A 12,602-nucleotide genomic window follows, 5' to 3' on the forward strand; every position below is an offset into this window, starting at 1 on the left:
GACTGAAAAAAAGCAAGAAAAATTATTGCTAGCACCATATTGTATCCACAGTATATTGTGTCTATTGCTGTCTATGCAGGTGAGCGAACCCATGTCTGGAGTGCGCCACAAACAGCCCGGGCCAGGCCTTTGCTTGTGAGCCTTTTGTGAGGGGCAGCAGCTCTCCATGCCCAGTGCCATTGGCGGCCATTGGCCCAAACACGCCCTTGCGTGCCACTGAAGGTAACAGCGGGTGGAGCTGCCTGGCCGTTCCCATGGCCGTGCCATGTGCCTACCTCCAGACAGAGGAGGAGACAGCGGACGGGAACGAGGACGAGAAGGACGAAGGCACGTGAGCCCGCCGGTGCCGCTCCGCAACACCCCCACCCCGCGCGCCTTGAGCCTCGTCGGCCGCCGTCCACCCATCCCTCAGGTGAACGCGTATCCCTCCGCCGCGGCCGCCCCTCGGCCGGGCTCGCACCCGGCAGTCCCCGGATGGAAACTGTGATGGCGGCCGGCAGCACCTCGCCGGGCGGTGGCGGTACCCGAGGTAACTTCGCGGAGGGCGTTGGGCGGGCAGCGGGAGGGCTCCGCGTGGAGCGGGAGGGACAGCCCGGCGCGGCTCGCAGCGGAGCGGAGCGGGTAGAGAGCGCGAGCGGCTGCGGCGGTGCTCCGTGGCGAGGGTGAGACATTAAATAGTTCGCGCCCGGCGGCCCCGCGAGGTTCGCGGGGTAGCCGGGGCTGGGGTCGGGGGGGCCCGCGGGGCGCGCCCGGGGCGGCGGGACCGGGCAAAAATGGCCTCGTGTACCGCTGCCGGAGCGGTCGTGGGACCGTATCCCTCCGCCGGGCTGCGCGCCGAGAGTCGCGGCCGCCCCGGGGCCGTGCGGGCGCCTCCGGCGGGCGGGGACGGCGCTGCCGCGGGGCTCCCGAGGAGGAGCCGGGGCGGGACGCGCCTGGCTCGCCCCTACCCCGATGTTGAGCAGCGCCCGCTGCTGTGTCTGCGGAACCCGTGGCGCAACCTTGAGGCGGTGGCAGCTCGGGGGCTCCGTCGTCCGCTGGCCCGCGCTTTGTCCCGGCGCTTATCGGTCTCCGCAGCCCCTGCCCGGCTCCCAGCCAGCCCCGGCAGCGTCCGCGGCCCCGCTGCTCCCCCGGCAGCCCCGGGCGGGCGGAGGCAGAGTCAGCCCGCATGTGGGCTGGCGCTGGTCGCGTGTCGGCGCCGCGTTTAGCTGTTGTGTTCGTAAATGGCAGGTTCGCCCTGTGGCATGGGCTGTCCATGTGTGTGAGCTCTGAGAGTGCGTCGGTGGTTTATTTTCATTTATTTTTACAAAAGCACCGTTGTGCTGGTCAGGTTGTATCTGACTGCTCCAGCTCTATGGGTTTCTTAAGATCTAGTTCTGGAAGTTCCTGCATGTGTCCAGGTCTTGGAACCACTCTAAATTTGCAGGCATGTAGAATGGGACTAGTCACGGGATGTACTTCAGTATAATTTTATTTATTTAGTAAAATTTGAATAAGTCTAAATTTTTTCAGAGATTTTGAAAATACTGCTTGCCGGGATACCTGTTTTGAATTTAGTTCTAAATGGCAAAACTGTAAAAGCTACCTAATTTAGCAGTGTCTAACTCCTATCTGTAATTTCTCACTGGATCAAAATATATGGCTAAAACTTTCTCTCTGTACTTTCTTTAAACAAAATATGGACATATTGCAGCGTTTTTGGGGGAAGAAAATTGTGGCTGAGAGCCTCAAGTGGTTACTTACTCTTGTTCTTAGTGGTTTGGGGGTTTTTTGAATGAGAGTTAACTGTGGCACGTGCTTACGTATTTTCAATGTTTGTACTCACTATATCTGCATTTAAATCTACTTACTTGTTTCAGATACTGTGAATGTAATATTCTGCCTCCTTTCAAGGCTTTTGCAGAACTTTCTAGAAACTTATAATTAGGCCTTTGCCATTTAAATTTTTACTTAAGAAAAGATAAGTGCCTTTTGAGTTCAAGTTAAAATTGGATGGACAGACATACCAGTCAATCTTTTCTATGCTGTTTTTAAGTTAATGTGTTTGTGCTTCCCAGTTATGAATGCTTGAGATGTAGTGGCAAAGCAAAGGTAAAATAGGCGTTGTTATATTGTGTATATATATGATATTTATATTGCATTCTTTGGGAGAGAAGATAGTTCATATTTTTGTCTTCAATGTATTAAAAATCCACATAGTGTGAATTTGTGAGGGATTTGTGCTTTTCAGCTTATTCTTTCAGTTATGCTTATATTTACACTATTTAAAATACTTTTCCTTTTGTTTCCAGAACTTTTTTTAGTATTCCTCCTGACTGTGGCCTTTTCTGAGTCTTGCATACTTACCTCTTCTGTGTGTGTGGAAAAAACCCAGATGCTGAAGAATTGAAGTCAAGTATTTTTTTAGCACGTAAGTCAGACTTCTTTGAAAATATACATTTAAAGATTCCTGTGGATTTTTTTTAATGGTTGTTTTGAATAAATATTTTTATTTGTCATGCTGCAGGTGCTTGTTGATAGTTGCTACCCAGAAATAACAAAATTAAGTTGTAATTTATTAGGTTAATTAATTAAACGAGATCTTAGATCGGGACTCTTTGCCAAATGTAAATGTTGCCCAGTTGAGGACCGCACTGGCCTGGTATTGAGAGCCTGGGCCTTGTTCTCTGCAGCGCTTTATCCACTTCTGATTTCTATAGTTTTAACTGTAAACATTCTTCAGGTTTCAGTGTCTGACAGTGTAACATTTTAATCTGAAGGATGGGAAGCTACCATCACGATGGTGTATTGCATCATGCAACCTGTAATCTTTGTGTTGCATCTGTGTATTAAAAAAGTTGTTCAAGCAAACAAATCTAGGTCATTTTTAGTTACTTATTCTTTATGTGGAAGTTCAGCTTGCTTCTATTCAAATAAGGGATATACCACTGGCAAGAGAATGCATTTTAATGCAGTACTCTTTCAGTGGAAATGGAGTGCAAATGCACATGAGTTGTTCTCTTCTCCAGGCTCAAAGTAGGGTAATATGCCACCTATTAATCTTCCATGTGGAAGATGGGGAATGTGTCATTGAATTAAAAGAAAAATAAAAATCCTGTACCCAAAGTGTTTCCATTTGGAGAGACTCCAAGGAGGGAGTGTATGTCTCTGTGCTTTGTTGTTTTGGGGTTTTTTTTTGAGTGTCAGATGTATAGTTGAAGTCTTGCAGTCTCTTCTCATATCTGGAGGACACAGTTCAGTGAATTTACTTGATATAAGAGTCTGTGTATGGTGTTGAAGTCTGTTGTGTTTATTATTTTCAAGAATTGTGCAGAAGTGCTAATATCTTCTCCAAAGGAATGCACTAAAGCATGTGCTTAAAAAGTGTTTTACTTTTCTTGCTACACGATACAAGAACATGAACTTGAAAATTTTTCAGTCTCCATTTTCTTTGTCAGGTATTTGCATGTCTAATGCTAGATACTTCCTTCTCCCAGGACTGTGGGAAAATACTTGAAAGACCTTAGGGCTAATGCTTATGATGGCTTGGGGTTCTAGAAGCAGCCCTTGCGCTTAGTCACAGTGAGGGAGAGGATGTGATCGTTCTTTCAGTTTGAATGTGAATAAATAAGATGATCTCATGAGTTCCAAGTCTGTGTTGCTTCAGGGTGAGCACGAGAGTAGGGGAGAGAGAATCACTGATCAAATTTCAACTAACAATTTACTAACTTTTGTTAGGAAAGACGAAAGTGACTTTGTGACTTCTGTGGAAAAAGTTTGTAGTAAAAAGTGTTATACTAGTGAAGAAACAGTTCTTCTTTTCTATTCTGAAAAGTTGCTTTTTCTGAAAAGTGTTAATTTTGCTGCTGTTTCAATTCTGCTGATTTCTGTGTCGACATTCTGTGCAGGAGTGTTGTTCAAACATAGACTTGAGCTGCTATAAATTGTTGGTGCAGCCTGTTATGGAAACACTGACATGAAGTCTGTAGCGAGACAGTGATGCTGACCATAACTATTTGAGCCTTTTAATCCATAGAGGAGTACTGTTGTCAGTCATGCCCTGAAAATATTAACATGTACCCAGGAACATGCAATGAGAAACCTGAGAACTTTTGTCGGTTGACTACTTCAGACTCGTGTGGTACTAAAGGTAGGCATGTGAAAAATCCATTGTAGGTCAGTGTCATTGGTTTTTTGGTGTTGGTAAAGGTCATGTCTCCTTTAGTAAAGTAGATCTTTTGTCACATTCTGATTTTACTTTCTTTCCTTTTTGAGCACAATGGTTACTAGTAGAGTAGCAGACTTGAGTAATAAAAGCATCAAATCCTGCAGATTTGGACTTGTTTCTAGTACTTCACTTAGGTTCAGTTAGTGACCCATGTCACAAAGGAGTGTTTTTATTTGCTTGAAATCTCAAATGAGTAATAAACACTGGCTTCATTTAAAAAAAGTAGGTCTTGGGATTTCTTATGCTCACAGGGTGAGAGAAACCCAAAATTTGATGACATGTATCTTTCAGTAGATGTTGTTCTTTAAAACTTACTTTTCAAGTTTTATATTTTTTTTTGAAAAAAGCCCAAACAACAAACCAGCAAACACCCCCAACACAAGCAAGCAAGCAAACAAAGGTACAGTGTAATAGCTTTTTTTTGGCCTCCTCCTTTTACTTTTCCCCCTCGAGTGCTGTCATAAAAATTAATAACTTCAAAGATTGGTATATATTTGTTAATGAATTGTAATAACTGTTCTAATTGCATTCGTTTTAAAAGTAGTATTTGCTTTGTTTTGTTTTTTAATTTCAGGAGACTGAAATGGGGAAGTTGTAGAGCTTTGAGAATAACTCGGTGCAGTTGTCTCATTTGCTGCTGGAAGTAAGACTAAATCGCAAGAATTCACGTAAAGAAAAGCAAAACCTAAAATCATGTCATCTGAACAGGAACACTTTTTTTGTGGTAAAAAGCAAATCAGTTTCTTAAGACACAATGCTATGAAGAATTTTTCTACAGACATTACTTTGAAAAAAGAACTGGTGAGTGCTCCTTTAAGTATGACAATTCAACCAGCAATTTTAGATGTCAATCCCACTTGTGGACTAAAAAATGTGAAAATTGAATTGCCCAAGGTGAACATTCCAAATGAAGTATTAATGAAACATGAAGTTGATAGGTTCAGAAAACTCTTTCAGTGTAAGCAGCAAACTGCAAGGAAGTCCTTAAGTCTAGAGAAGATAAGCGGAAGCAATGCCAATTGTTCAGAGGGAAGCCACTTGCAAATTATACCAGAAGTGCAATTTGAAGAAGGGTTGAAAACTGCAGCAAAGATACTGAATTTCACTTGTACAAAGTGTAAGGATAACATTAGATACAGCCCAAATGACCTACAGAAACATTTTCAGCTGTTACACTATGGTGAGTTGCCTTTGTATCCTTGTGAGATGTGCAGCTTCTCAGCTAATGACTTTCAGTCACTTAAACAGCACAGACACATCCATCGTGGCACTTTAGTAAAATGTGAGCTCTGTAATGATGAACAGATATACACTTTGTTGGCTTTGACAAAACACTTCATATCAAAGCACTGTGTAAATGGATGCTTCCAGTGTGAAAAGTGTGGGTTTTCTACCCATGATGTGGGTACATTTGTTCAGCACATTCACAAACATAAAGAGATTGCCTATAAATGTGGAAAATGCCATCAAGAAAACTTTACAGAAGAGGAGCTCCAAAATCATCTTCTTGTTCATACCAATATGTTTTCTTTTGGTTGTCCTTATTGCAGTTACAGCACATCACGGAAAGATTATCTTTTAAAACACATCATAGGTTTACACAGAGACCACTTAATTGCAAAAGAAAAACTGGAAAAGGATAAATACGAAAAAAGAATAGTAAAGACTCCAGCAGGACTGAAGCTTGTGTTAAGAAGGTATAAAATGGGAGCATCAAAAAAAGCACTCTGGAGATGGAAGAAAATAAACAGTGGAAGTGACAGTGCCGGAGAAGAAAATACACAAGTGCTAAGAAGTGTAAATAAAATTCAGACAAATGCTGAGGAGCTGAACCAGCGTATGAGAGATGTGGAAGCAAATGAAGAGAATGATCAAATTAAATACACAGAAAAGCGTCATTTCATGGGTGGAATGCTCTCTGCTACTACTGCACAATACAATAAGGCAGATGATGGAACAAGTTATGGCCTGGGATTATTGAAAAATGCCGTTCATGGGCCAACAGTATTGATGGTTAAAAACAATAAAATATCTGTTCCAGCAAATTACAGTGCTAAATTTATGGGCTTTAAAATGGTAGATGGAAAACAACATATTGTTATAAAATTACTACCTACAAGTAAGCAAAATGAATATTTGTTGGGTCAGAAACTTGATCCTGTTAAAGATGGTTCTACAACTCCTTTGCTACAGACTGCTGATTCCTGTGGCTTTTCTTCAGGTGCTATACCACATGTAACTGATCAGTCAACGTTAAAGAACAATTATGTTCATCCATTAACCTCCCCTCCGTTTTCTTGTCCTGCTCGTCATTCAGGAAAAACAAAAGTGGAAAAACAAAATAACTCCATATTGTATGGGAGGAGTGTTTCTGAAACTGCAGCACCTTCTAATATAGCTGTAGGAAGAAGTCCAAATTACTTGCCAGAGAAACTGGACTCAACTGTACCTCCACATGAAGAGGTAACAAAAGTTGGAACTCAAAGTAGTATCTCACGGGGCAGCTTTAGTCCTTCAAGTCGTCCTCAGGTATTACCAACCGCTATTACAAATACTGTTCATTATGACCCTATGAAAATGCCCTTCTTTCCTGAACTGAAAATGCAAAATGGTGGCCTGAATAATAGTAATGGAGCTAATAATCTCTATTATTCAACTTCGGCGGATGCATCTAATGAAGGGTTGTTGTCTTTTCACAACTATTCCAAAATGGACTCTTTGGATAATCCATGTAGCATTTGGACATCAACAGATGACAAATACAAAGAATTTAGCAAAACAGGTTCTTTTCAAAACAGTAGAAATGAATCTGCATCTTCATATTCAGAATCGATGAAAGGCTTAAAAGCAGAGAAAATTGTGTCAGCCCAATCAAATATTAATAAAACTTATGAACACATAAACACTAAGAATAACTCTGTGTCTTTTAAAAGCCAATCTAAATGTGGTGTTGACAGCAAGTGTTCTACAGAGGACAAGCTTAATGGCCAGCAGTATTTGGACACTTACATAGATCAAGGCTTTCAGAACGTAGCTGAGAAATTCCAGGAAAATGCCTCTGATTGTGTTAACTCTTTTTTAATGCCTAAAATCACATCTGTTTTCTCATTGCAAAGTGAACAGGCAGCTAATTATTTGTCGCCTGAGATAAACCAGTTACTGCAAGATGTGTTAAAAGTAGAAACAACTTCTCAGCAAGAGTCCTACAGCAAGACGAATAACTGTGTAAAACTTCATTCTGATAATCTGCTTTCTGGTCCTGAGACCAGGAATGCAGCCTGTGTGCATTTAAAAAGCTCTGCAACTGCGTGTGGTTTTCAGAGGCCTCCTTCTAATGTAGACTTCAATTTATATAAGAGAGAGTTGAATACAAGATGTAGCACAAATGAAGGTACATGTTGTGGGAGAGAAAGACAGACACCCAAAACATCATTTGATTCACAGGATGTGGACAAATTATCAAGAACTCCAGGTGTTGGTACGTTGCTAAAAACTCAAACAGATGAGTTTACACAGCAGTTAGTAAAAGATGAAGTACTGTCTGCAGCTCAAAATCCTAGCAGCTTTTCACCAGTTTTGCCTGTTCTTCAGGAACAGAAGAAAGCCCTTTTTGTTCAGTCCCTTCCATCACGATTTTTTGTTCCTTTCCACCTTTCTAACCGGTCTAGACAGCAGGTGGTTTCAGGAAAATCTCTTCCATCAACCAGTTCATCAGATGGGCATGTGACTAAAGGTGTACCTGCATCTTTTGTTTCAAATAAAGGACCTGGAATGGTTCTGACTTTTAGTGGGGAAGTTGGAGCAGTTACAAATACCGCTAATGATTGTTCTCAGGTTTTAGGGGGAATTGCATCCAGAGAATTTGGGAAAAAAACCATATCAACTTCAGAAGTGAAGGGGGAAAATGACAGTTTTGGAAGTAAAAGAAGTTCCTGTAATGGGGAAGTATGTAGTACAGTAAATGACTCGTTGAATAGTATGCTATTCAAAGCACCTCTTTCAATTCCAAGCTCGTCAGAGTTATCTGTGAAAGCAACTTCTTCTGTGAAGGTGTTACCAGAGCACCAGGATGCTGTTCTTGGTTCTTTGGAGTCAGTAAAGCAACAGGAAATTAAACAGGAACAACATGTTTATGCACTTTCACCTGATGGACAGCAGGGAGTTTTTCTCAAATGTATGACACCAAACAAGCCTGTAGTTCACAAACCAATTCTTTTTCAGGATAATGCTCATCAAAATTGTCAACCAAAGAAAACTGGAGCCATGCAACAACAGCTTTTGCTGAAAATAAAGACTCCTACTTCAGATACACTGTCTGATACCACTCAGTCAGTAAGCAACTTGGTGCCCTCACTACAGGTGGATAACTTGCAGTTCCTTACTCCTGCACTAGCACAGAAACAAACTAATCTTAGTTTTAATGATGCCTTAAACTTACCAGGTGGGTTAATGCCAGCAAATGCCTCTTTGGCAAGCTCTAATCCAGCATGTTGTGTTCCTCCTGTAGAACCTGTGTATTCTGCTAAATCTGCAGGGACACAGTTGCAAAAATGTTCTATTGAGAGTATGCAAGTAATAACTGCTAACAAGAGGAATAACTTTGGTTGTCAGAAATCCACATGGAGCAACCAAAACAGAACTGCAAAAGTAAAACCTAGTTTAAAACAAGCTGGGTCTAAAACTTCAGGAACTGTGGGTGTGCAAAGAAACAAGAATTTCAAACGTAAAAGGAAGGCTAGTTGCCCAGAACCTCCTAGAAAGAAAGTAGTGTTGCACAGGAAGTGTAAGGAAAAGAGTCAGGCTGAAATTGTTAGTGAGTCAGGTAGCCCTTACAAATCAAGGGCATCAAAAAAAACTGTAAGGACTTTGAAATTACTCCCTTTTAATTCTAACCAGCTTGTAAAATGCCCCCGGAGAAATCAACCAGTTGTTGTGCTTAATCATCCTGATGCAGATGTTCCAGAAGTTGTAAATGTAATGAAAACCATTGCTAAATTTAAGGGACATGTTCTTAAGGTTTTACTGTCAAAAAGAACTGTTGAAGCTCTTCTGAAGCCAGAGTTCTGCAATCCTTTGGATGTAACTACTGATGATTTTTCTCAAAAAAGGTACAGGACAGTAAAACCCATTAGCCCTGTGAAAGAAAGATTTGTCTTAAAATTGACACTGAAAAAGACCAGCAAAAACAATTACCAGATTGTGAAAACTACCTCTGATAATACCTTGAAAGCTAAGTTTAGCTGCTGGTTTTGTGGCAGAATATTTGACAATCAGGATACTTGGGTAGGACATGGACAGAGGCATCTGATGGAGGCTACTCGAGATTGGAATTCATTAATGGAACGATGACCAGTGAAGAAAATCAGTATCATTCATTAAAGTTTAAAAAAAGAAAATTAGTTGAATTAGGATACACAAGTTATTCTGTTTTGTATGTCAGTATTGTAACTGAGGTTGAAAAATGATGAAAAGTGCTTGTGTTTTAAAAGAGTGTATTCCCTATTGCCATCAGATTTGGGAAAGATCAAAGAACTTCGTGGTTTAAATAACTTGTAACTAACTGCAAATACAATTCCATAAAAGTATATATTATTTTTTATTACTGCTATAATTTGCTATATTTTTATTCTATAGAGTGAGTCTTCAGGGCTTTTGTTCTGTACATACTTAAAAATCCCTAAACATGTAAATATTTTTATACTTTTTAGTTACTTGGTATAATTCTTGCACAGAAACGACACCCCTGCCCCCAGTTTTTCAGTTCTGTGCATGCACTACTAAACCAATTTTTAAAATCTTTTCAAACAAATACACACAGGTGTTATCCTGGGATTTTTGTTATTTTCACTTATTAGCTCTTGATTTTGTTTTTCAGGGATTGAACACTATTGTTAGCAAGTGCCTCAGAGATGTGAAGCAGTTTACATTATGTTGACTGTGTAACCATGGGTCCGTATAGGGCCATTCCCCCAACAGTTTCATTTAAACAAAGCCATATGTGAATGCTTTAAGCTATATTGCTATGCACATGACACTTGTACTATTTCTGTGCAGTTTGTCTACTTTCTTAGTGAAGTATTTTTCATATAAATTAATAAAACATGTTATGATTGTGTTAATATGGTGAGTCAGATTGAAATCGATTGAAAATATACAGTATATCTATTCATATTGTATATGGTGTTTAAGAATGGTGAACATTCCTAATCTGTATTGATTTTGTCACTATTAAATTTGCTATAACTTGTGTTTACAGAACATGACTTTGAGCATTTATAGAAAATATTTCTGTCTTACTATGTCTGCCACAAACCCTATAGGAAGGTCAGGATACGGTGAGGTGCAGAGCACGATTTCAGGCCTGTAATTGCGTTATAGTTTTATTTCAGTTGTGTGTAATTTGTCCCCATAATGACTTAATGTTTTCTGCTATTGCTTATTCAGATGCATTGCCTTTTGGGGCACCAGGGATTTGGCACAATGAAGGCTTGAGTTACTCTTCCCTTACTTTACCAGCCAGCAGAGTAGTGTTCTTAGGAGCCTGCTTGCTTTCTACTTTCAGTTTTAGGGATAATGAAGACAGACTCTCCTTCACAGTTTTTAGTCTTTATATAAGGGCATGTAAACAAAAGACCTTCTCTTAACCGTAGGGACTGAGGCTATACAGATGAAGGTCTTTGTTATCCACAGTAATTATGTGTTGAGACTTTGTCCTCTGGATTCTTAATGAACCTGTAGGCTAGAAGCTTCTGTCTTAAGTGGTATTACCCTTAGCGTGGGGCTGGCACCTTTTGCCTGAGTATGGCGGTTTAATCCAGCTTCCCAAAGTATTGATGAAAAAACTGTTTGCTGTCCTGTAAACCCATGAATTTTGGACATTGCCTTTGTCTTCTTTGGAAAAAATTTATGTGAAGTTTGTTTCTAAACCTACTTACTGCAATTTCAGCAAGGATGACCAGTTTTTATTAAAAATTACTTGGCAATGAGGTGGAAATTCTGCTATAGCATTAGGGGGTTTTCTCTATATTGATGAATCATGAGAGTGACAACTGTCACTGGAATTTTTTTCTAACTGGTTTGTTTTCCTGTGAATTTCCTATTAATTAAATGGTACTGCAAAAAAGAATGTTGTAAAGCTAGGAAATGTTGAAATAAGGTTGCTTTATACGATCTTAATTCATTGTCATGTGTCACTTTTTCCATGGACATCCATCTCATTCAGTGCAGAGAATTGTTGTTCCTTCCTGAGTAGTGATTTAATATTTTGTTCCCCTACCCTTAATTATGTCCTAATATTTAGAGCATGTTGCTCAAGTACTGTTCTAAATACATAATTTTATTCTTATGGCCTTTTCCATAATGCTTTGTTTGAGGTCCTAACAGTTTGGCATTTCTGCAGATTAGGTTTCAGAAAATCTCAAGTGGGACTTGACTGAAATTAAGATCACAATTAATTACCATCAGGAGAAATTTTGGTTGAAGTGATCTGACTGGTGTCACAGTAGATGGTGCAGTAGAAGGTGCAGGGACAGTATGTTCAGTTCTTCAGTGAAATGTTTAACTACTTTAACTATATGAAGCCACCTTTTTACTGGCTGACTCCTGCAATGTTGGTGCATTTCTCAGCATTCTCAGTAAATGGGGGAAGGTATCTTACAAATATCCTACAAACCACAGTCTTTCAGTACACAGCTATAATTTATCCCTGAAGTATTGTGTGGACCAAGTGAAGTGCATAAATCCATTTGGAAAACTATTCAATGATCATATATTTAATGCTTGTATTGTAATGGGTATAGCTATGTGTCAGGGTTGCACAGGTAACTTAAAGTGTGTTGATTTTGAGTGCTCGGCTTTGCAACCATAACATTTTAAAATAGCTTGTAACAGTGCACATAGCAAGATAAGAAACCTTAAATCGATTCTAGTGTTTTGGGACATACAAAAATAGGTGCAAACACAGGATGATCAGCCACTTGTACAGTATTTGTATTAGGCATTGAAGAGGCCTAAATTGTGTTAGGCCTTGAAGAGGCCCCATTGTGTATTCTTGGCAAGATGTGTATTCATCTTGTTATAGAGCTGTTGTTATGTGAGGTGTTTTTTTTTTTTACAACACTTCCTAATAATCTCTGTTTGCTGCTGGTGCTTTTGATTGAAGGAGGAATGTGGTTTTGTAACTTGTGTGTCTGAACACTTGGATTTTTGAGAATGCAAGTTCTTACTCCTTTCATGGAGCAACATCGTCAGGAATGATACGCAGTACTTGTTGTACTCTCTGTATCAGGTAGGCAGACAACACTTCTCCTTTGTACATTATTAAATATGGTACTTTGCCCTGAGTTCTCAGACAAAAGAATTACTTCATTTTTAGTTCTAGGTTTAGGGTGTTTTTGTG

The 12,602-nt window shown here is 40.1% G+C and overlaps 1 protein-coding gene across 1 annotated transcript; it reads left to right on the forward strand.

Annotated features, from left to right (window-relative positions):
- The first annotated feature begins 439 nt into the window (after positions 1-439).
- ZNF518A (zinc finger protein 518A) lies at positions 440-10,462 on the forward strand. The gene is made up of 3 exons (XM_069019728.1): positions 440-529; positions 2,289-2,407; positions 4,779-10,462. The coding sequence occupies exon 3, from the start codon at positions 4,898-4,900 to the stop codon at positions 9,551-9,553; it is 4,656 nt and encodes a 1,551-aa protein (XP_068875829.1). The 5' UTR covers positions 440-529; positions 2,289-2,407; positions 4,779-4,897; the 3' UTR covers positions 9,554-10,462.
- Positions 10,463-12,602: the final 2,140 nt, after the last annotated feature.

The sequence above is a fragment of the Aphelocoma coerulescens genome, chromosome 6, assembly GCF_041296385.1.
Source record: "Aphelocoma coerulescens isolate FSJ_1873_10779 chromosome 6, UR_Acoe_1.0, whole genome shotgun sequence".
NCBI classification, from domain to species: Eukaryota; Metazoa; Chordata; class Aves; order Passeriformes; family Corvidae; genus Aphelocoma; species Aphelocoma coerulescens.

Excerpts from the sequence above, each read along its gene's own strand:
- ZNF518A (XM_069019728.1), top strand. The coding sequence starts at position 4,898 with ATGTCATCTGAACAGGAACACTTTTTTTGTGGTAAAAAGCAAATCAGT.